This window comes from Onychomys torridus, chromosome 6, assembly GCF_903995425.1.
Source record: "Onychomys torridus chromosome 6, mOncTor1.1, whole genome shotgun sequence".
Taxonomy (NCBI): Eukaryota; Metazoa; Chordata; class Mammalia; order Rodentia; family Cricetidae; genus Onychomys; species Onychomys torridus.
In genome coordinates, this window is record NC_050448.1 from 74,703,148 (window position 1) to 74,728,433 (window position 25,286).

Genomic DNA, 25,286 nt, shown 5'->3' on the forward strand with positions numbered 1-25,286 from the left:
GTGCCATCTCATCAACCACTCAAACCTGACCTGAGGGTTTTCAGACCTTAGGGTTTCTCACAGCCAAAAATGAAAATGTTTTCAGAATTTACCTTTAAATCAGTTGTTTTCAAACATTTTGGACTCAGGACTCACTCCTTTTGTAGCTGTACTATTGGTCCCAAAGGCTTTATTTATGTGGGTAAAATTTATTAAATTTATTATATTTATATTTATATATTTATATATTTATAAAATTTATTAATACTTACCAAAGAAGAATTAGAACTGGAAAATTTTAAATTCTATTTGAACAAAGTTAAAAAAATCAGTTTTCTTTTTTTAAAGAGGACAGATTTATCTTGCTCAGTTTCAGAAATTTCAGTATATCATAGCAGGTGATAATGATGGCAACATTGGCATGCTAGAGCAGGTCAGTTTATATCACAGTGGCCCAGGAGGCAAACAGGAAGTGGTCAGGAAGGGTCCAAAAGCAGCCACCAATGACTGACTTCCTCCAGTAAAGCCCCACCTTGGAAAGTTTTCACATCCCCCCAAATAGTGCCACTACCATAGGCCAAGCAATCAAATCATGATCCTCTGAGGAATATTACATATTAAAACTATGACATTCCATCCCCATCATCGAAATATTGAAGGCCACTTCATAGGGTAAATGCTTCCATTTTTCTCTTTTTATTGAAAATAGATTTTTTTTCTACATAAAATATCTTAAGGTTTCCCCTTCCTCTATTCCTCTCAACCTCTGGCCCTATCCAGATATACTTCCTTTCTGTGGCTTCTAGGGGGTAATAATAAAATAACAACTATCACATTGGAGTTGGACATGACAAACTGAAGGAAAAGAGCCCAAGAGAAGGCACAAAAATTAGAGACATACCCAGGATCCCATAAAAACACTAAACTGGAAGTCATAACATATACTCAGGACCTGGTGTAGCTGTGCAGGCCTTGTGCATCTGACCTCAGACTCTGTGAATTCATATATGCATTGACCATGTTTAGAGGGCCTTGTTTTCTTGGTGTCCTCCATCCCCTCTAACTCTTATAGTCTTTCTACTTCCTCTTGCACTGGGTTCTCTAAGCCCTGGAGGGAGGAATTTGATAGACATACCATTTAGGGCTGAGTGTTCCAAGGTCTCTTACTCTGTATGTCTATCTGCCTATATACCGCAGGAGGAAGCTTCTCCAATGATGGCTGAACAAGGCATTGATCATGAGTAATTAGGAGTTATAGAAGTCATTTATTTATTTGCTACTTTTTCTTCCCAAACAGTAGTATTTAGTTTTATCCTAGGTCCCTGGAATATCTAGTCTGATTCTTGGTCACCCAAGCTGTGTTGGTTATAGGTTCCATCTTATGGAGTGGGCCAAAGTCAAAGCAGACATTGGCTGGTGACTCGCACAAGCTTTGTGTCACCATTGTCCTAGCATATCTTGCAGGTAGGACACTATTATTGATCAAATAATAGTTGTGGCTGACTTGGTGTTTATATTTCTCTTTTGGTAGAGTGCAGCATACCTTCCTGTACCAAAGATGCTAGAACTCTTTGGTGTGAAGGCTCTATGTAGGCACCAGCTTACAGCTTGACTTTTCCACATTCATTGAGTTGTATGGGTATTGTCTACAGCAATGGGGCCTGGCTGTCAGCTTGTAGAGTGCAACCTATAGTCTTGGCAAGTCTGAATTGTTTGGGGATTTGCATGGAACCTCTTTGGCCAGCAACTCAATTAGATGCAATCCATTCCTGGCACTGGAAGTTTTATTTGGTGACAAGAAGTGGCCAGTTGGGATTGTCTCCCCCATTATTTGAGTATTTCATTTAGATTGCTTTCATATAGGTATCTATTTTAGGAAGCTTCTACTGTATTAGGTTTCCATACTACCCTCATATGCCCCTTAATTTTAGCTGTTTTTTTTATTCCCCTTTTCCCTATTCTACCCCCCCCCCCCATACACTTGATCCTCCTGTCCCGGCCTTCTTCCACCATCCATCCATAACTATCTATTCAAGTTCCCTTTCCTTAATAAGCTTTATCTGTACTTGCTTGTCCCTTCAGTGGTTCTACAGATTGTAGCTTGGCTACTATTGACTTAACAGCTAATATCCTATAAGCAAATACGTATTTGTATTTCTGGATCTGGGATACCTCATTCAGGATTTTTTTTTCCTAGTTCCAGCCATTTACCTACAAATTTTATTTTGTTTTTAAACAGCTGAGTAGTACTTCACTGTGTAGATGTACCACATTTTCGTTATCCATTCTTCTGTTGGGGGCCATCTAGATTGTTTCCATTTTCTAGCTATTATGAATAGGGCAGCAATGAACATGGTTGAACAAGTGTCTCTGTGTTAGGATGAAGTGTCCTTTGGGTAGATGCCCAAGAGTGGTACAGCTGGATCTTAAAGTAGATTGACTCACACCTTCCTGAAGAACCACCATACTGATTTCCATAGTGGCTGTACAAATTTGTATTCCCTCCAGCAATGGAGGAGTGTTCCCATCACTCTACATCCTTGCCAGCATGGGCTTTCACTTGTTTGATCTCAGCCACTCCAACAGCTGTAAGACGAAATCTCAATGGTTTTAATTTGCATTTGCCTGATGGCTAAGGATGTTAAACATTTCTTTAAGTGTTTCTCAGACATTTGAGTTTCCTCTACTGAGAATTGTGTTTAAATCTGTATCCCATTTTCTAATTGGGTTGTTTTCTTTATGTCTAGTTTCTTGAGTTCTTTTTATATTTTGGATATTAGCCCTCTATTGGATGTGGGGTTGGTAAAAAAAAAAAAAAAAAAAAACTTTCCCCATTCTGTAGGTTGCCTCTTTGTCTGAAGGACAGTATCTTTTGCCATGCAGTAGCTTCTGTTTCACAAGGTCACATTTATGAATTGATGATCTTAGTGCCTGTGATAATAGTGTTCTGTTCAGAATTCTTTTCCTATATCAATGAACTGAAGGATACCCTCCACTTTCTCTTCTATCAGGTTCAGGGTGACTGGTTTTACACTGAGATCTTGGAGTTAAGTTTCGTACAGGGTGATAAGTATGGATCTATTTGGACTCATCCATATGTAGACATCTAGTTGACGAGCATCATTTGTTGAAGATGCATTCTTTTTTCTAGTATATGTTTCTGGCTTACAGAAAATCAAGTGTCCATAGATGTGTGGATTTGTCTGGGTCTTCAATTAGATTTAATGGTTCACTGTGTCTGTTCGTGCCAATACCATGCTGGTTTTACTACTATAGCTTTGTAGTGCAACTTGAAGTCAGGGGTAATGATACTTCCTGTAGTTTTTAATTATTTGGGGGTTGTTTTTAGCTATTTTTGTTGGTTTCCATATGAAGCTGAACACTGTCCTTTCAATTTCTGTGCAAAATTGTATTGGGGATTGCACTGAATCTGTGAATGCTTGCAGTAGGAGGCCATTTTCAATTTTCAATAGGGATCTTTCCATCTGACTTGAAGTTTTTAATCATACAAGTCTTTTACTTGCTTAATTAGCATTACCAAGATACTTTATATTACTTAAGGCTATTTTAAAAGGTGTTCTTTCCTTGATTTCTTTCGCAGTCTGTCATTTGTATACAGAAGGGCTACTGATTTAAAAAAACAAAATCATTGTTTTCTAAAACAAAACTTTGGCAGTGACATCGCTTTACATTCTTAGTAGTCTTTTCAGCACCAAGCTCACAGGATTCTTATGATCTGCTGTTATAAGTATGTTCCTCAGGCACATATAAACCCTCTGAAAACTCCACTCTGTGCCCATTAGAGTGAGACACAATGGTAATGACAACTTCTGTCTACTTCCTGGGGCTCCATAATGAAGCACAATAAATCACTACAGTCATTCTCTCATAGCCTGCTGTCCCAAGCTTTAAACTCCAGGCACCAACAGTAGGAGGGCTGGTTCCTTCTGAAGGCTCTGGGGGACACTTTTTTCTAAGTATCTAGAAGCAAGTATTAGCATTACTCCATTATTTGCCTTTTTCACACAGTACAGTACTTGTCAATTTCTCTGTGTCTCCCCTTGTAAGGATTAATTAGAGGCTACCCTTGTCCTGAATGACTTCGTATTCACAGATCATTTTACAAATAAGGTCACATTTATAGGTTCTATTAGATAGGAATTTTGGAAGACAATGGACTTCCCTCTCGTCCTTATTTTAAGATATAAATTCCCCACAAAGAAAAGCCCAGATCCAGAGGTATCTGAGTCAATCTATTTTTCTAGATATCCCTGCCTTCCCAAATTCCTACCAGGTAGACAAACACACACACACACACACACACACACACACACACACACACACACACATATTTACACCAGATCCCTCCCACTCTTATTCAGACTGCCAGCAAGACATAAGAAATGGTTTTAATGAAAAAGCTATTTTACTCCCCAAAGTACAAACAGCATTATGAACTTCTTATACGCAGACTCAACAAGCTACACTGGCTTAAGGAGGCTGCTCTAGATATTCTATCATCCCTTTCAGCCCCAAAGTCCATGGAACTTCATTTAGAAGACACTGATATACATGATTATCTTAAATGGAAAAGCTCTAATACAAATAATCTACCATAAATAGACATTTCTGAAATGTCTAGTTCAATTCAAAGGAACCAAACACTTAAAAAAAAATATGCCTTTGTTCCTTGCTACAATTTAAAGGCTCAATTCCGAAGGACAGATTTTTTTAAACTAAATCTGTCCAGTCCGAAAGATGGGAGTCAGAACACACAGCCATGTTGGATTTCCTCAGCCAAAGATGACAGTTGTACCCCAAGAGCTACAACATGATCTTTTTTGGTACTTTTAAGATGCCAACTCCACTATAGCTTAGTTTACATGCTCCTTAAATTTTAAGGGGAAGCAGGAAAAGACACAGGCTTTCAGTTCTAAGTCGGTGTTAAAAAGTTCTAAGTCAGTGTTAAAATCATCTTCTTCCTGTTTCTTCGTTTCCTCTTCTTCTCTTCCAAGTGACTAGTAGCTTCAGCAAAGAACATAACTTCACTCTTTGCTTCACACTCCCTCTTGAGATAATCGAGACCTGCCATATTGAAGCCAATGACATCCTAGAGAGGAACACAAAAAAGTAAATGCAATTCTTTGCTGTTCAGTCAGTGCAGCAGCCTCTGAGTATGTGTTGTCATATTTCTTTCCCTTGCTAAGGACTTTTGTTGGTGGTATTTTAAAAATTCTGTTTGTAAGAAGCTGATGCCATTTTTTTTCCAGACTGTGGTAGAATAATATTGACTTGGGGTGATACTATTCCTTCTTAGCAAGTTCCACATCTCACAAAAGCTCAAGGAACCAAATCTGACTCTTCACAAGGCCCAAACACACATGACTCCTCTCTTCACATATACATCTTCCACTGTGAAAATCATAGCATCTCCCTGTACATCTTACCTTGTCTGGGCACTCAGGACCCTTGCTGATGCCACTTTCATTGACAAATTTTCCAATACTGTCTTCCTGTCTAGTCATTTTAAAAGAGGGAATTGCAAGAACCCTGGCACAGAGACCAGTCCAGGAGCAGACACATGACTGGCATGAGAGGGGTTGACCCCACTAACACAGAGCTCAGTCTCCTCCCCAGATTTCCCTCTCCAGAATCAACAAATATCTTCCTATCTCCTATTTGTTCCCCGATCACTGACCTTGCCTCTCATCTTAAATAGTGTTCTATTGCTGTGAAGAGACACCATGACAACAGCAACTCTTATAAAGGAGAACATTCAATAGGGTGGCTTACCGGGGGAAAAAAAAATTCTATTTGTAATAATGCCAACAGAAAGTTTATCCTAAGAACAGGTTTATGTCTGTTTGGTATTGTGACAGACAGGGCCCAACATATAGTATCTTTAGGACACATGTCTGGAACACTTACCTGGACTTGCCTGACTTTTGAAATAGTTGTTTCCTTTAGTTTCTCTATCACAGGCACAAGCATCTGGTTGCTGGTGATCTGGCCAAAGTGAATCCTAAAAGAAAAAAGTCATGCTGCAAGGAGAGGATCTAGCCCTATCAGTCCTCTCCCCCTTCACCCCCCTCCCCCAGAAAGAGTAAACAGAGGACAAGATATAGATCCACTTCATCAACAAAAACAAGAACAAAAATCACCTAAGTTTCCCACCATTCAGTTTGATGATTTGAAAAATACTACACTAAACCTGATGACACAGTCACCTTTTCGCAGAAATCTACCACATGACCAGAGAGATCATGACAATGGTAATGTCAAGAGATAGGATGGAATCTACTGAAAGCCATTAACTAACATGGGGATTGGGGAAAGAGCTCAGTGAGTACGGAGCTTGCCATACAAGCACAAGGACCTGATTTCTATCCTCAGCACCCATGGAAAAAGCTGAGCAGGGTGGAGCATAACTGTAATCCAGGCACTTAGGCATGACTGCCATTAATTTGGCCAGCCCAGGCCATAGAGTGAGTCCAAGGTCAGCATGGGCTAGAATGAAATCTTGTCTCAAAAAGCTCGAATAATGCTAGCTATGGTGGCACATACCTATAATCCAAGTCTCCAGAATACAGAGGCAGGCAAGTCTCAGGCCAGCCTTGTTACATGTTACATGGCAAGCAGGGAAATATAGTGAGATCTTGTCTCAAAACAAGCAAAATCAGGTCAATTCATCAAATGCTTAAGACTGCATCCTCAGCTTACAGTCTCAACAAAACATGTGCTTTAAAAAGTAGGTCACCAGGACCCTTGTTTTAAAGGCAAGAATGACCACCCAAAGGTAAGCGCTATTTTGTAACAGTCTCTTATAGTGAAACACAGAATTTTGGTTTTTCGAGACAGGGTTTCTCTCTGTAGCTTTGTGCCTGTCCTGGATCTCGCTCTGTAGCCCAGGCTGGCCTTGAACTCACAGAGATCCGCCTGGCTCTGCCTCCCGAGTGCTGGGATGAAAGGCGTGTGCCACCACTGCCTGGCTGGAACACAGAATTTTTCAGTCCCCGAACAATGCCGGCTTCGGCTAGCCCACGGCTGGAGCAGTCTGGCAGAACAGACAGCACTTTTAAAAACATGTTACCTGAGGAGGAAAAAGAGGCACCGGCACAGAAGTTCGATATCGGAGCCCATCTGAATGAATTCATTGAGTAGTTTAAGAATGTCTGGAACGTAAGAGAATGGAAGCACAAGCAGAGCCTCTTCTAGTTCACTGAGGAGGAAAATAAAACATCACATTCCATAACACCATCAATGACTCTATCTTCCCCTTTATTTTTCTTCCTGCTTTTATACAACCAACAGGTTGTTCTCCACTAAAAATTTTTTTGACAAAATTAAAAGGCAAGTGAGTATCAGTTCCACCTTGTACTTCCCACTTAGACACTCCCTAAGTGTCCTGGTCAGTTGGAACAGCACGAGGACTTACCTAGACTTGACCCCTTTAAAGGTCTCTAACACATACGCTGAAGGCTACGAAGGAAGGACAGCAGCATTAGTGAACAGTGAAGCTCGTGTGTACTTTCTCTCAGTCCATCCCACTTGAGAAAAGTGGCCTACTATGGCAGGGCTGTATGCATTTGGAGTTAGCCAGATTTGGGGTAATAATTAAGCTGTTTCTTTATTGACTATGCTTCCTTGTAAGTTGGGCCTGTTTCATATCTAAACAATGAAGATATTCTGAGATTATTGTAATGAATGAGGCATCCAAGTAAAAGAGCAAATAATTAGCAACTCCTAGATAAACATACTCTTCTGATACATCTCCTCCCTTCTTCCTGATGGGTTTTGTCAATTGTTCCTCTGAAGATATATATCTGTGTTCATTTAAATGAACAACTCTTCAGTGGGCTGTGGATTCTGAACATAAGGAAGCACTCAAGATGGAAGAGCCAGGCTGGTCTAACCCAGACATTTCCTTGGGAGCTTTACTGGTAGTCCCTTGAGATGCTGTGGGAGCCAGTTTTCAGGTTCCTCATGGCTTTACCCAGCAGGTTGGCATAGATGATTGGACCATGGGCCTCAGTGCAAATGATGGTCTGCACTTGGTTGTGCTGGTGGGGAGGTCTTTTGCTCCACTCCTTGGGGGTTCTATAAATACCCTGGGGCAGAGACAGTTGGGCCCATTGGAAAAGGTTCCAGGCCCTCTCGAGCCTATCCTGTATTTTCTATCTGTTTATCTCCGCACTATAAATCCTTCTATCTAATATTTCCTGCTGCTCGCACTCAAGAAAACTCTGGGGAGCTGTGGGGTTCATGGGTAGCTGCCCCGCAGGATGCAAGCTCTTCTAGAGGACACCAAGATTCAGGAAAGACTTGGAGACAAAGGACTTCGTAGGGCATCTACCCTAAAATTACCATGCCTTCTTATCCCCTTTCTAGTTTCTGAAGTTAACCCTTGAACCACCAAAGGAGAAACAGACATCCTACTCACAGAAATATTGCCATGAGCCATCAGGATGGGGTTGACAGGAAGAGGAACCTATGAAGAAGTTATTAAGTCAAATCATTAAAAATAGGTTTTGATGAAGCTTGTTGCAGATGGGACATTGGTGGTATTTATAACTTTGTAAAAGATCTTAAAACCAGAAAGGGGGAAAAAAAAATCACACCTTGCAGTTCTGAATGAATGGATGAATGAGTTTAGGCAGTATATTTTATCTAAAAATCTGAAGCTGATATCCTGTTTTGCTAACTCATGTAGGAACACGCTTTTATACTAATCACTTTGACCGCTTATTTCCTATCCTTTTTTTCTTTTATATAGAAGCCTCTTCGCTCCCACAGTTCCTTTACTTTTAATACTTGAATTACATAACATTTACTGCTTTTACCACATATCCTTATCGAGGTTAAGTTTGAAATGACCTCTTTCAGAATTCTTTTTGTAAAGACTCCCCAGTGCATAACTTGATGGACAGCTCACCTCTTTCCCCGCTGCTCTACAAATGGCTCTGTGTTCTTTCATTTTTGCAGTTTCTTCTCGGTACAGCTCGATGGCCTCCATGATCCTCTCAGCCTATACAGATGACAGCAAAGGAAGAGATCATCCCAGTGCACACCCATGAACTCAAGACACAGAAACAGGAAGGCGTGGCTAATGATACCCTGAATCAGCTTAATAAAGACATGCCAGTTAGAGTACAATGCAGCATTTACAGTTGTCAGTATTTTCTTATTTTCACTTTGTAAGAAAGAGACAAAAGAGCAGGGACTCAGATGAGAGCACATCGGGAGACAGAGCAGCTCCTGGGAACACCAAAGATGCACTTTCAGGAGGAGATGAGCTTCCCTCACAAAGAGCCACACACTGGTCAGATGCAAGACCAAGGGCATCAGACAAGGTGATGATCAGCTCCTGGAGTTCATCAACTTCTGTGCCACACAGGCAGGGCTATGCGGCTGACATAGGGTGAATCTTTTACTAAAAAGTCAGAATCCTATTACGAGATGATACAGCACTCTGCCAACTTACTGCTTTGACTGTCTCAATCGTTTTCTTCCCAGTGAAGTAACTGTCACCTTGAGTCTCCCCTGGAACCTACCAGAAATAAGAGATCCTGAATGAACAAGATGGGTAATATTTTATAAAATTACCAGTTACTATCTCCCATTGAGGACAGGCACAATATTAAATGTTTTATTTGTATCATCATAAGCATTATCCTGCAAATGTTTATAAAGTATCCAATTTCTCAATCTTTTTTAAATTTTGTTCTGCTCAATAAATATTATAATTCCTTATAAAATTTCATTCAAAAAAGAAAGTCATGATTAGAATCCTCATACAAGATGTTCACAGAACTAACTTTGTAACTGAATAAAACATCACACAGATTCTCACATTGGCTGGCAGTGCCTCTGGTATCTAGTCTCAATTCTCATCCATTACAAGTTCTTGAAATTATGGAATTCCAGCATCCCAAAAGATTCACTTACTGCTGGCTGGTCTTCTTTGGCCACACTCTCCTCATACTCGGCTTCCCTTTGCTGCCAAGAGATATACACAAGTTACAAGGAAGGGAAAACAGAGACTCTCCAGAGCAAACGCAGCAGTGGAAAGGGCTTCTTTCAAAGCATCACGACACCAACGGCACCTGTGTTAACCGGGTTTGTGGAATGGGTGGCACTGGTCTTGGAAACACCTCTTGTGTGAGTGTGAAGGAAACTTCAGCAGGGGCAGTCTGTACGCTATCGTCACCAGATGTGAAAACAAACTTAAAGGTCTTACCATTTCCCTTTCTTCCTCAAGAATAAGAGGCTCTCTCGTTCTCTCCCAGAGTCTCAGCGATTTGTCATGAGATGCTGATACAACGTAGTCTCCACTGGGGCTGACAGCCAAACACCATATTTCCTGGTGGTGCCCCTGGACAATGAAAAACCAAACCAACCCAAGGAAGCATAACTTACTTACTCATCCTTTACTACCTGCTTGTGCAAGGTAAATATTCTTACAGGAAGTTTTCAAAGCACTGCTCAGGCACAACAGGCAAGAGTTACCTCCAGCGTTTGGATGTGCTCAAACTTGTCTGCATCCCACTGCTTGATCTTGCGGTCCTTCCCAGCGGTGAAGAAGAGGTGAGACTTGGGTACAAACCGGAGGTACATCACACTAACAGTGCAAAAGTAGGCGTCAGGAACTCCAGGTCAGTAAGCTAGGGCACTCTTAACTAGGTGGGAATGCCTATATTCTAGAACTTTCAATTTATTGCGACCTGAGAACATCAAATAGATCCTTTCAGAAGATGACACCCACCTGTCATCGTGTGCAAAGAGAGACCTGTGGCAGTCCCCAAAGTCCAGGCCCCAGATTTTCACATTTCTATCAGCAGAGCCAGTTGCTATTAGTGCTCCATCCTATGGCACAGAAACAAAATATCATTTAATGTTTGATTAAACTAGACAATTAAAAGCTAACCAGAATAAACTCATTTGTTTAACAATATTAAAATAGGACAAAAAATTTTCTTCTTTATCCAAAATACCTGTGCTTGGGCCTCTAGAGCTTCTTAAAGCTTGGAAAGCAAAAGCATGGATTATGAACTCTTACTCTTTCATAGGAGAATGCCATAGCATAGTGCTGTGCTTAATGTCAGGTGATCTATTCAGTTAAGTAAGAAAAAGGGGTGGCTCAAATCTCTGGAATGATTTTTGTGCAGAGAGTAGGAAGAGTAAAGAGAAAATGAGGCTAGAAAAGAACCTACTAGGTTTTTGACCTAGCCTTGTATCCCACACCCCCATCACTATTCTCTCATGCCTAGGTTCAAATAGCTGTGTTAACACATGGATCTCACAGCCATGGGCTCCATTAGTTCCCTTTTGGTGCAAAGTAGATACTTTTCAAATACTTATTCTCACTTATAATCATCAGGGAAAAATATCATTCCAAAGACAGAGTATTCATACAAAGCAGAATACTACAATATTCAAATCCTCACCAGTGTTATCCTATAGCAAAGGGGTGCCTCTGTAAAGCCATGTAAATTTTAGGATGTTCTCCCAATTATGGAACTTAAAGTATCAATCTGCCAGAGCCACAACAGGCAGCTTGAAGGACTTACATGGTATTTATGAAACATTAGCGTGTTTATGCTATGACAATAATCCAGACCTGTGACTTTTTGGAGGAAAGTATATTTAATAAACTCAACAGAATGATACAAATGCTGTACAATCAAGTAGCACACTGCACATTGAGAAAAGTGTCTGGTTTGAAGTAGACGACCCACAAACTTTACTTACATGGGAGATGTCCATGCATATAACGGGCAGTTTGTGTCCATACAATGACAGAAAAAACTGAACATAAAGAAAGAATAGAAATTATTCATGTTTGTCTATAAAATACAAATTGCTACAAATGGAGCCAAATATAAGTTTATAATACTAAACACATTTCTGGACTGCATGCTAAGAGTGCCTGTGTCCACTATGCAGACCCTACACATGCTTGCCAAGAACATTAAAAGCCCAGTGAAGGAAGTCAGGCTCCCCAAAACCTACACCTCAGAATATGCCTCTGAGACAGATTTTTCACAAATTATCCTGAGGCCCAGTGCAGTCCTGAGACTTGGGTATAGGGCCCACTAGCCTCTGTACCTAGCAGTACTTTTTTTTTTTTTTTTTTTTTGGTTTTTCAAGACAGGGTTTCTCTGTGTAGTTTTGGAGCCTGTCCTGGACTAGCTCAGTAGACCAGGCTGGCCTCAAACTCACAGAGATCCACCTGCCTCTGCCTCCCGAGTGCTGGGATTACAGACGTGCGCCACCACTGCCCGGCTTCTTTTTTTTTTTTTTTTGGTTTTTCCCTAGCAGTACTTTTAAAGCTATTAGCTATGACAGGATAGGGCTTTCTGTCTACATATCTTCTGAACACATGAACTAGTGCTTGTTTTAAATAAAACTGATGACTTCTGTGACACTATTAGTTTCTCTAGTACACTTAGTGTGTTCTAATAGACACATTTTTAGAAATACATTATTGCTGATATCTAATTTTTCCCCTTATACTGAAAATAGACTCTGTTCTCACACAATATATCCTGATTAGCTTCCCCTCCAATCCAGATCCACTCTCACTAGAAAAGAACAGGCTTCTAAGAGATAATAATAAAATTTAAAAAAAAAAAATGATTAAAACAAAAGCTATCACATTGAATCACCCCAAATTCTTAAGGTCACACAGAAAGACTATTCCCAACCCAAACCATTGTACCTTTAAAGTATCAACATAGAAAATCTTCACAGTGCAGTCCAGCAAAGACACAGCCAACAGCTTTTGATTGGGAGAGTAACTGACACACAAGACATCCTCATCTAGTTGCAAGGTTCGAGTCTGCTTCACAGAAAGTCTACCCAGACAGCATCAAGAAAGAAATAATAGATGAGAACTCCCCAGACACACAGTTCCAAACTTGACAGAGACATGCAAATCAACAGTTCTCCACTTCATTCGGAAGCCCACATACAAATGTCCACTCACCTCTTCTGGGTACTATTTTTATCTGTCACCAACTCAAAGTCCCAGAACTTGACAGCTTTATCAGCACCACCTGTCACAAAGCCACGCTGAAAAGTAAATGACACTTCAATTAAAAGACTATTTTAGTGCAAAAGATTTGCTAAGTACACATATCAGAATAGTTTAAAACTCTTTTTACTTAACGGCAGATGATAAGAATTAAGACAAAGCCGGGCGATGGTGGCACACGCCTTTAATCCCAGCACTCAGGAGACAGAGGCAGGCGGATCTCTGTGAGTTCGAGGCCAGCCTGGTCTACAGAGCGAGATCCAGGAAAGGCGCAAAGCTACACAGAGAAACCCTGTCTCGAAAAACCAAAAAAAAGAATTAAGAAAAAATGAAACTCATTCACCCCTCCACCCTCTCATCCCCCCGCCTCCACCAGGGCCACTGCCAGACCTCATTTGAGAATTCCAGCACAGACTAACACTGACAGACCAGGTAATTTCTGAAGTTCAAAGTAACTTCTTGTTATCATGAATAAGAGGAGCCTTTAAGGAATACTTTGGAGTTTCCTTTATTATTATTTTTTCAACTTTACCTAAGAGAGAAGTCAAAGGAATTTGCTACAAAGCAGTAATATTAGTTTAACAGACACAGACTGAAAACCAGTCCATTTACAGGGTTCACCTCAGAAAGATATGAACTATTCCTGCAACCTCCCTGCTTCAAGCACCTTCGCCATGGGTTTCCAAATCAAGAAAAACCAACCGCAGTCTATCCTGAGCCATCTCATAGCACACATAGCCACATGTCTATTATACTAAGTGACAGTGGCTACTCTACACTCTATTTACCTTTTTCCAAAAATCCATACTTTCAGTGGATAAAGGTGCACTATCATTGAGAATACTTAGATAAATGCCAAAGTATGATAAGACAAAAACATAAACACCCAACTCAAAATGTCAGAGCAGCGGCTCTATCAGGATCAATGAGTAGTTCTCCAGGTGACAAAGCACGAGGAATGCAAGCACTTCTTCCTAAAGGACTTTTCTAGTCATCACTGGACTAAAGAGGGGATGGGAAAGTGTACTTCACCCTATGCACTGCGGTACGAAAACACTTCCCTCTGTAAAGTACCACAAACCACCGATGAAAAATGAGCCATGCTACTGAGAATCAACAGCTGAATTAGACTCAGTTCTGCAATGGAAGCTCCTCACATTACAGTGTGTGTGAGAGGACATCTTTGTGAAACGCAGGGGAGCTTTCTTTAATGCAAACTGGAAGGAACCTTTCTTAGGCAATTAAATTTGGCAGAAACAGACAGTGCAGCTGGAGTGCCGAAGCCCAGAGCTTTAGAGCCCATTGCAGTTACCTGATCTGGAGAAAGGGACATGGACCATAAAGCTCCATCATGGGCAGCTATCGTCTCCAAGAGATTGCCTGAGGCCAGGTCAAAAAGCTGCAGATTTCCCATCTAGGAAAGTGAACAGGGCTGTAAAGAACACATCTACAAACTTCATGATTCATTTAGAAAAGCAACAACAACAATGTGGGATAACTGCTCAGAAAATGGATCCTGTCTAAAAACTGTGTATTCTTCATCTGAGGACAGACTGCTACCCACTGGAACACGCAGCTAACACTGCTGGAATGCTTCCTACACAGCTATGGAAAGTACAACCTTGTAGTCTTGACTGCTGCTTTTACTGGCTCCACAACTTCAAAAGAGAAACACCACGGCTATGGACGAATCTGAGCAGTTCAAATGGAAACTTTATTTTAAGGTTCCTCCCACACTTTAAGTGGACCACCCAAGCCTACAGATTTTGTTCCACTAGTTTTGGTTTCTTCCTTCTACAGCATACTGACAGTGAGAACTAGAACTCTACCATGACTCCTGCCTAGACATCCGTATATGCCATGATGCTGCTCTTTCTAACTCTATGACTGCTACAGAATTCATCTCCAGGAATTCGCTTTTTATAGAACAGAGTATGCATCACTAGCATCTGAGAGATGTCATGAGGATCACAAGAGCTATGCAGTAACTGCCCTGCACTGTCCAGGCCAGGGGCTGCACGTTAGCCTTACAGCAGCCCTCAGACAACAACAAACAGCACATGGACACTTGTTGAAGGATGGATGAAAACGGACAAACCTTTCAAGTGGAATGTTATTTCTCCTGAAACTCTTTCCAACATTTTATACTTCTTGCCAGGCAAGAAACAGCCACTGTGGCAAGTTAGTTTCTTAATAAAAAGTATGTATATTTGACATGGGATTACAGGGATAAGGATGACACATACTTGAAAAATATTTTCAAAACACCCCACAACTGAATACAGTCACAGCACTTGGAAGCTGAGAGAGGAGAATCCTAAGTTTGAGGTAGCCTGAGCTACAAAGAAAATCTCTGTCTCAAGACAAACACATGCCCCATAAACCTTATTCCATTTCATTCTCACTACTTGCTTTTGCTGTGATCAGTCTGTTTATTGTGCATTCCAAAGAAAGGAAGGCTAACAGGACTAAAGCAATTTTTCAAAGGCTGCAAAGTTACTAAGTGGCAGAGTATTCAGATGGGGTTCTGCAAGTGTCATCATTACTATATAGCTGAAGCAGCCTTTTCTAAGAGGTTTGAAAGACAATCTGAATCCAAATCCGCATCTGCTCATGGCTGTCCCAAACTGATGACAGTCTAAGAATGAAGACCTGGTCAGCTTGGCTTTCTATTACCATGTTCTGTCAAACCTGATAATACATTTTATTATTTATAACTAATACATCTTACCATCAATTAAACACAATTACATACGTTTATAAGATACATGTAAGGATAATCATCAAAATGCTAATGGAAGTTAGCTCAGTATTGACTTTAATGTCCTTCTTTGTAATTTGACAGATGATTTGATTTGTTTAAACAAGAAAATGAAATTTTAAAAACACCAGAAAAGGTCAATAAACCATTATCTACCTCTAATATATTCATTACCAACATGCTCTAAAAAATCCAAATTCTCTAGCATCTTTTGAGATGCTGAGTAGAAAAGCCCCAGCTTTACCTTTGTTCCTATGACCACCTGCCTATCACCAGGAACGAAGAAGGAGCAGAGAGCATATTCACAAGGCATTGTACGGATACACTGCAGGGTAGACCTATAGGAAAGAAAGGACAGGGAATTCATGAGAAAGGACTCTTAGAAGTCAGTGTTTCAATGCCCTGAGCTACACAAAGAAACTGACATGACAGAAGACAAGTCTAAGTCTTGGATCACATTCATCTTGGTCAAGGAAGAAAATATTATGGACCAAATTTGATTTCTTTGGAGAAGAAAGCTGCCAAAAAAAGATTATGCTGGGTGGTGGTGGTGCAAGCCTTTAATCCCAGCTCTAGTGAGTTGGAGGCCAACCTGGTCTATAGCTAGTTCCAGGGCAGCCAGGACTATACACAAAATCCCTGTCTCAAAAGAAAAAAAGGGGGGGCGGGTATTGGGGAGAGACCATACACAAGCAGAGGAAAGCAAAGTGTCAGCTGGGCTCAACAAGGCCCAGTCTTCAAGACCTAGGAGAGCAGAGTATAGTTTCAGGTTGAAATGGCTTATCTTTACCAATATCGGAAAGTCAATTTTATGATTATTTTTATTTAATGTGTATGTGTATTTAGCCTGCATGTCTATGTACCATATACATGTAGTGCCCTCAGATGCCAGAAGAGGGTGTCAGATCCCCTGGAACTGGAGTTACAAATGGTGGTCAGTTGCCATGTGGGTTTTGGAAATTGAATCCAGGTCCTCTTGAAAAGAAGCCAGTGCTTTTAACTGCTGAGCTCTCACTCCAGCTCACAAATTCATTTAATATGGCTATTAACATTTATTCATTTAGCAAATGTAGACATACACCTCTTAGGAACGTTTTGGTCAATGACAAACCACATACTTGGAAGTCCTGTTAAGACTATAATGGAGTAGAAAATGGCTCAGTGGTTAAGAGCACTTGCTGCTCTTCCAGAGAACCTGGGTTTGACTCCCATTACCCACATGGCAACTGTTTGTAATCAAGTACCAGTGGATCCAATGCCCAATGCCCTCTTCTGACCTCCATAGGCACCAGGAATGCTCATGGTATACAGACACTCATAAAATAAAAATAAATCTCTCAAAATCATTTTTTTTTGCCAGTATAGTGCATTGTGTATACTTTTTTTGGTGAAGCTGATGTATGTAAATCTGAGATGAAATTTGTGTACAATATAGCACAAGTGATTATATACTGATAATAGCTTACTGCTTTTTTTTTTTTTTTTTTTTGGGTTTTTCGAGACAAGGTTTCTCTGTGTAACAGCCCTTGCTGTCCTGGAACTCACTTTGTAGACCAAGCTGATCTCAGGTGATCTTAGTGAGATCCACCTTCCTCTTGCCTCCTGAGTGCTGGGATTAAAAGCATCCATCACCACACCTGGCTTGTTAGTGATTTTTATATTTAGTATAGTCTAATTATATAAAATTTTCTGTACAAGAGCATGCTCTCTTATACCTGCCATAGCCTTGCATACTTCCTGTTTACATACAGACAAAGCTAAATTAGCAGAGATTAGCTAAATTAATATTCTATGAGTGCACACAGAATATTCTTCTAGATGGTTCCAGTTTTTCACTAAACTAGGAAGCAGTATCATCAGCTTTAAAGTATTTGAATTATCTGAGGTCCGAGGGAAAAGGAAGGAGGTCAAACAGCTGAGGAAAGTTAAGAATGATGAAAATTAATGTAAGTTTCGGATGGTATTAGACTTGAATAAAAAGAAGCAATGACTGTACGCTCTCTTCTAGCCAAATGTAGCCAAAGCTCCAAGTGAAGGAAAAGCTTGGTTTACTTTAACCCTAAATTTTATTTTCATTTTATTCATGGAGAGGAACAGGCATGTGTGTGTGTGTGTGTGTGTGTGTGTGTGTGTGTGTGTGTGTGTACACATATATACACAGAAGACAACTTGTAAGAGCCAGTTCTCACTTTCTACTAAGTGGGTTTCAGGTCCTTAGTGGCAAGTAGCTCCACACCAAAATCTGATATAAGCTCTGTAGATCAACACCAAAATGCATCAATTGTTCTTTTGACTGAACTGTATTTAGGTTCTTGAGGATAAGAGCCAATCATCAAGAATACCAAAAACATTTCAAAGAAAAGGCAATTCTACTGGATAGATACAGAAAACATCGCTTCACAGACCTGTTCCATATCTTAATGGACTCAGCTGCAGCTGAAAGCACAGCTATATTGTCTGAGCTGAAGGACAAAGTGCGCACATCACTGCGATGGCCTCCAATGGTGATCCTGCTTGTCCTGACAGGCTGAGGGGTCGGCAAGGATGCGTTGAGAGAATATAATTCCACCAGGTTGTTCTGCAGCAGGAAGACTGCCTTTAACTCTCCTTGAGGTGAGTGAATCAGGTCAAAGGATCTGCATGAGAAAGTCATCACAAACATTCCAGCTACTGTCTTGACTCACGAAGTCAACATTTTTTCTAAGAAAAGCCTAGTGATGTCAATCTATAGTTTAACCATGTACACAGAATTTTAGATATAATATTGTTCTGGGTATTGAGCAGCAGTTGAGCACAGGCTTAAAAGATTATTACTTTTATTTGAGTGTGTATGTGTGTATGTACACATGTACATGGACCACAACTTGAGTGTGGGGGTCAAAGGACAACCTGAAGGAATCATCAGTTCTCTCCTTCTACCAATGGGTCCCAGGGACCACAGACAGGCTGTCAGGCATGGCAGCAGATGTTTCCTTACATTTGAACCATCTCAGAGACCTCAAGCATAGGGTTTTAAAGTTAAAAAAAAAAGCAATAAATAAATAACTAAATAAGTAAAATCTGGTCTCAGCTCTTAGTTTTGACACATTTTGTTTCTGTGTCGTGTTGTAGTGTGTGTAAGATTTAAAATACTTTCTGAACAAAGAATAAACATTTTTCTTAATTGGCAGCCTGAAAGAATCAATAAATGATATTTTTAAAAAAATGGGCATGTGGGCTTGTGAGTGTGACATGATCACCACCTTCAAATGTAATTCACACACATGTTGGCAAATACTATGACAGTGCCAGGGACACTTGGTAGCTTATTACTCAATAATACTTAAGACACTAAATCTTCCTTACTTGATCTTGGAAGAAGTCTTGATATTGGCCACCCGATGGATCTCATCCTGCAGTGTCATTGAGACACTAGTTTCAAGGTCCTCCTCCCCACTGGCAGAGTTCAATCTAGAAAGGGAAATACACCTAAAGTATCACCTATGGATTTTCCAGGAGCATCCTCACGCTTACCAGTCTACACTCATATTCCGGGACAAACAAGTGGATGATTCTAGGGGAGTGGCCTGGCCACCAGGGTCACCTCAAGAACTGAGCAGACTAGTCTACTAATCACCCTTAGTAAACAGACTGGGCATGCAACAGGCCCATAACATCTCCTACAATTATTTGTCACCTAAGGCACTACACTGAAATGTTCCTGGTGGACTTTTCTAGCTAACTCTAAAACTTTCTCAACAAGTCTCTAGCCTGCCAATTAGACTTTGTCATGTAAGCTAGAACACATCGAAAAACATTTCTTATCAGATGATTTTAAAAATCACTTTTAAATTTGATAAATCACCCATTAAAGAAATTTTTTTTCTTTCTTTTTTTTCCTCAGGTATGTTTGTGTGGAGGCCAGACATCCATGTGGGATGTCTGTCTTCCTCAACCACGCTCCACTTTAAGACAGTACCTTTTAGAGAACCTTGAGTCCTCCGGTTCTGCTGGGATCTGCTAGTAGCATTGGCTTTACCAGAGGCCACAAGAAATACAGTAGATGACAACTAATATACAACAAGTTGGCCTACCCGATGAGTAATTCTGATGGGAGCCCCACTTGGCAAAGACCATGGGGGTCACTGACTCTGAATCCATTTGTTTCTATCTGTAATTTTCCTCATGTGCCACTTCATTTCTTCGCTAAAAACTGCTCTAGGTGCTTTCCCACTGCCTGTGTGTTTATCTCACCTATATATTCCATCTATTAGGCACATATATAGCTGTAGATGGTCAGGAAGATGATTTTGCTTAAGCTATATAATTCTATATTTTTGGTTGTGAGCCTAGCCTTTAATGGCTAAGCCATCTCTCCAGCCCTTAAGCTATATGATTCTGGTGAATAGAAATACTAGGATTTTTTTTTTTATTCAGATTGACATAGGAAAATCACAAACACAGCCTTTTACACATTTAGCTAGACCTCAGAACAAATTCAAAACAGACCAGCTGCCCCTGCAGATAAAATACACAAGGACAAGTTCTTAGGTGTTTATTGCTGAATCAAGGTCAGACTTGAAGCAACTTTGTTAACTGACTTTCTGCACGTACTCCTAACCACTCAAGGTTCAGCCAAATAACTGTTTATTGCTCAGGTCCTGGGTTTCATTATTACTTTCTACCTAGGAACCCTGACCACTTAGAGCTACATGAAGGGCCAAGCATTACTCACTGGCCAGTCAATACGACCTCCCTAGCCTGAGAGAAACTGTGACTTATTACTGTGTGTTATGAGAATAGGTCGGCCCCTGAAAATGTAACATATAACTGTCCAGAGTTTGGCTGTTGAAGTATGTGTGTGTGTGTGTGTGTGTGTGTGCGCGCGCGTGCACATGTGTTCAAAAGGAAATGTAGCTGGGTATGCAGAGAGAGCTGAGGAGAGAGGATGAGTAGTGAAGTGGAGGAGAGAGCTGTGTTAGATGGCTGCTGCTATGTAGGACAGAGCTATATGAAAGAGACATGTGCAGAGGGCTGTGTGTAGAAAGAGATTTGGAGCTATATAGAAAAGAGATATAACTGTAGATAGAAGTATATGGCTATGTGGAGAATGTAACTGTGACAATAGATGTAACTATGTTTAGAAATGTATGGCTGTGTAGGAAAGAGATGTATGTATGTAAAGAGAGATATGTAGCTGTATGTAGAAATATAACTATGTGGAGATAGAGAGAAGAGAAAGATTTTTCAAGATGAAGTAAAAGAGAAAGTTACCATCAGAAACCAAGCGTGTTTCCTTATTTTTCCCCTCAGATAGAAAAGTCTAGCCCTAGATAGATAAGAATTTTTTCCTAAGCCCTCAATACTCTGAGGCATTCTTTTTGCTACCCGGGGTGCAGCTGTGGAGGCTGGTCCTCCCGGTTTGCGTTAGGTTCTGCTCCCAATTGGCCAGTAAGCTGAAGAATCTCCTGTCTCCCTGGCATTGACACAGATACATTCCCAGTGCGCCTGGCTTTAAAACTCTGCAGTCTATTTCTATGTGGGTCTTAGTGCGACTCAGAAATGTGTTAGGAATGAAGAAGTATAAATCAGAAATCCAAAGCTTGTGGAACTAGTACCCTACCAACTCTCTAGTTTTTAGCTCTAATATGTAATCAAGTAAATGTTTTCTTTAAAAGTCAGTTTCTCTATAATAATATGGCTACCCAGGATGTTTTTTTTAATCGCTATTTTTTTTCTTATAAACATACTTCGCTTTCTTTCTGGCTTTTTTCAGCTTCTTATCCATTTTCTTCTGAACTTCCACTTTGGAAAGGATACAAAATACTTCTAGTACAGAATCAGTTCCCTAGAAAGGCAAAAGGCAGGCAAGGTGAGTCTAAGATAGGCAGTTTATAATTTAGCTTATACCCAGTAAGCACTAAACAGCAACATTTATCTGTCTTCCCTTACTGGCTGGATCATCATGAATAACTTAATCTGCCTGGGTTTGTTGTCTTGTCTCTAAGTGAGAATATTACTTCCCACTCCATGCTCCTTTGAAGGCCAAAGAGCATGCACCTGTTACAATGATGAGAAAAGCTAGCTTTTAATAAATGGTTGCTAACAATAACAAAGGTAGTTATTTTCACTTATGTAATGAATGTTATGCTGGGACACTAGACACACAGGAATATACACTAAATTTTAAATTGTGTGTGTGTGTGTATGTGTGTCTATGTGTCTGTGTGGGTATGTGCATGAGAAGTGTAGGTGCCTGCAAAGGCCAAATGTGTCTGATCAGAGCCCCTAAAGCTGGAGTCACAAATGGCTGAGAACAGTCCAACATGGACAATGGGATCCAAACCCAGGTTCTCTGCAAGAGCATTACTTAGTCTTAACCATTGAGCTATCACTCCAGACCCATTTTCTGAATTATTAAATAATCAAAAGAAAAGTCCATGCCTATACTGAATTATGAAATAATGAGTGTCGAAAAGGAACAGTCTTACTGTTCTGTAAGCCTGGTACTCACATGGCAAGCAAGAATCCTGCCTGTCTTGTCCACGGCAAGGTTGACAACTCTGTCCCTTCCTTCCCGCATTATGGAGCCAGCCTTTCTGCATGAAAGGATGCGCTACAGAGAAAGCAAGAGAACGTGAAGGTTAAACATTTGTTCTGTTACACCTCTGAAGAGACATGAATTTAATATATACAGGTGACAAAACACTCCCTAAAATGATAATTGGAGATTGTTGTCCTAAAACCTGTCCTTTCTTGCCTTACTACCAAAGCCCAACCAAAGAAACAAAGTGGATTACATCTTCAGATGCTTCATCCGTCTCAAGGGTACCATTCTCTGCTTCAGGCATGTCCTGTATTCCAGAACACTCTTTGATTTTCTTGGGCTCTGGTTCTTCTGGGTCATCAATCTATTTTGTAAAGATCAAAGAATAAAAGATAAAATGTCTCAGGGATGACTTTTAACCCCAATGATCTAGAAGCTCTCTTAGAACCACTTACATATTAATAGGTGACCTCTGATAAACTTCTTCAATGTCCGGACAAGTTTCAGAATTTACTAAAAACTGGCACTATGTACAACAAAACATCATTCATTATACTATCTCCACTGACTTCCCATAGGATAAGGACGACATATGAGTAGATAACGGTGGAAAAACAAATGGCTCCACTCTTCCTTAACTTCAAAACTTTCTCTTTGTAGAAAAAAAGATATTCTAGAGTGAAAGTCTGTGTTTAGTACTGACATTGGCAGAGGCAGTGTAAGGTGTGTTACAGTTTCTCCATAAACACAGGAAAAACAAATGCTAATCTAAGATATATAAAACCCATCACAGTGACTACTGAATCTATGGCTATACACTAACTCCAACTAAGCCTAAAGTTTATAATCACCCCTCTACACACACACACACACACACACACACACACACACACAAAAAAAAAAAAAAAAAAAAAAAAAAAAAAAAAAAAAAAAAAATTGAGAATCACTGTAAATCTCCTGAGAATATATCTGTGTACAAGAACGCATGAATCCTACATAGACTGCCAGTTGAAGAGAAAGTCCTCTGAAGTCCACCTTCAGATGTCCGTAGGTCCAGGAATACAGGCTGAAGTGCCACAACCTAACAACACTATTACCAGAAGCTCTAAGCCTAAATCCTCTCTTCTCAGCTCAAATAAACCAGAGCAGTGAAGACATACTGAAGAAAAGTCTCTGTTTAGAAGTTTTAGGTCAATGTAAGATTTCTTTCTGTCCCTTCTGATTCTATGTCAATGAGATGATTTTTTCCCCCTTTTTTGGAGCTGAAGATCAAGCCCAGGGCCTTGCGCTTGCTAGGCAAGCACTCTACCACTGAGCTAAATCCTCAACCCCCAATGAGATGATGAACTGTGAAAACTTGCAGTTGGCCATGATCTGAACACAGTAATTACCTCTTGCAGATAGGCAATATCCCAGGCTCTCAGCTCACTGTCTGCAGCCCCAGTGATTAGTCGCTTTTCTTCTGAAACCAGAACCAAACCCCATACCTAAGAATACAGAACAGTTTAATCATTTTTAAATACTCCAAGTGGCATAATAAAGCACTGAAAAAGTGTACATTCATTATAATGAAGTCTCTCTGGCATTTCAAATCTAAGGAAAAGTGTATTAAGGAGATCTTCTAAAATCCACTAACTGAAGCACTTTTCCAGTGGCGAAAAGGCCTGTGGTGAAACTGTTCATGTGGTACTAGGAATTTCTCCACATTCCTATTGTTCTATTTAGATAATAGCTACTCATAACAAATCCTAAGCACAATTCATGATTCCAGGTCTCATATTGTTTTTGGCAATGTCTAATAAATAAAAGGTGCCTTATTAAAGTCTACTCCGTAATTCTCACCTTTTAGCATCCAAGAATTAAACAGTGACACAACAATACTAGTGCCAGTCAATTTTCATAGACTCCTCTTTCCACTTCATTATTACCAGTATGTTTTTGAAAGCCTGACATAAAGGGAGGCAAAGATATTTAGAATAGCCTCTGAACTTGACTGAATAAATCATAAAACATAAACTACCCTTTGGGTCTATGTATGCTCCCGGGAAAGGCACTGTCCACATAATATCATTAAATGTCTCTATAGTTGTGGCTATTCTTGGTTGTCGACTACATCTGGAATTAACTAAAACTCAAATGATTTAGCATACCTGTGAGGGATTTTTTTCTTAACTAAACCATTTGAAGTGGAAAGACCCACTTCTAACCTGGATCTTTGAGGTGGGAAGATCCACCTTTAATCTTGCCACACCTTCTGCTGGCAGCCTATACGAAGGACAGGAAAGAAGGACGCCTGTTCTCGCTTTGCCTGCTTGCTCTCACTCTGACTAGCCTATCCATTCGTTGACTGGCACTAGAGCCTACTTCTTCAGGATTCTGGTATCTATGAATGATCAGCTAGGATATCCAGCCTCATGGAATGAACAACTCACAGATTCTTGGAACCTTCCACTGGTTGACAGCCATCGTTGGGACTACCTGGATCACAGCCTGTAAGTCATTCTAATAAATCCCCTTTCTATATATACATATAGATTCATTCTATAAATTCTGTTCCTCTAGAGAACAGTCATAGATGAGTTTAATTAAAATAATGAACTCAAAGGTTATAAGCCACCCAGGGCTTATGTATACAAGACCAGAAAAGCTATATCCATTCCAGTGGCTGGCACTGCTTCTTCCCAGCTAACCTCACTATCTCTCAAGACAGCACACAGATCAGTGTAAACAGTAAAAAGAACCAGGGAAGGCCAGAGGAGAAACCATCTTTTGCTTTTTGCTTTGTCACACTTCTCTGGAGCCCATGACCCAGCACCTACCTCAGTTCGGTGGCTGACCATTGTTTTGAAGCAGTGCTGGTTATCAAGGTCCCACCACTTCACCATAGTATCTTTCCCACTGAAAGAAAAACCAGAAAAAGAATCTTACCAGGGAGACTCACTAAACTAACAGGGATGTGAGCAGCTCATTTGCCCTAGAATAACACA

At 40.3% G+C, this 25,286-nt stretch overlaps 1 protein-coding gene across 2 annotated transcripts in view; it reads right to left on the minus strand.

Moving 5' to 3' along the window:
- Positions 1-4,371: 4,371 nt before the first annotated feature.
- Positions 4,372-25,286, minus strand: part of Wdr3 (WD repeat domain 3) — a 28,068-nt gene continuing 7,153 nt past the window's right edge. For both annotated transcript variants that reach the window (XM_036191055.1, XM_036191054.1), the window contains exons 5-27: positions 25,119-25,197; positions 23,691-23,786; positions 22,553-22,663; positions 22,267-22,368; positions 21,503-21,600; positions 19,119-19,223; positions 18,179-18,409; positions 16,018-16,111; positions 14,325-14,426; positions 12,965-13,050; positions 12,698-12,833; positions 11,728-11,784; positions 10,742-10,842; positions 10,486-10,597; positions 10,217-10,351; positions 9,925-9,975; positions 9,461-9,526; positions 8,912-9,004; positions 8,420-8,467; positions 7,415-7,458; positions 7,070-7,198; positions 5,908-6,001; positions 4,372-5,089 (exon numbers count right to left, since the gene is read on the minus strand). In XM_036191055.1, the coding sequence (XP_036046948.1) occupies positions 4,934-5,089; positions 5,908-6,001; positions 7,070-7,198; positions 7,415-7,458; positions 8,420-8,467; positions 8,912-9,004; positions 9,461-9,526; positions 9,925-9,975; positions 10,217-10,351; positions 10,486-10,597; positions 10,742-10,842; positions 11,728-11,784; positions 12,698-12,833; positions 12,965-13,050; positions 14,325-14,426; positions 16,018-16,111; positions 18,179-18,409; positions 19,119-19,223; positions 21,503-21,600; positions 22,267-22,368; positions 22,553-22,663; positions 23,691-23,786; positions 25,119-25,184 (2,313 nt within the window). In that variant the 5' untranslated portion in view covers positions 25,185-25,197 and the 3' untranslated portion in view covers positions 4,372-4,933. The remainder of the gene's footprint in view (positions 5,090-5,907; positions 6,002-7,069; positions 7,199-7,414; positions 7,459-8,419; positions 8,468-8,911; positions 9,005-9,460; positions 9,527-9,924; positions 9,976-10,216; positions 10,352-10,485; positions 10,598-10,741; positions 10,843-11,727; positions 11,785-12,697; positions 12,834-12,964; positions 13,051-14,324; positions 14,427-16,017; positions 16,112-18,178; positions 18,410-19,118; positions 19,224-21,502; positions 21,601-22,266; positions 22,369-22,552; positions 22,664-23,690; positions 23,787-25,118; positions 25,198-25,286) is intronic.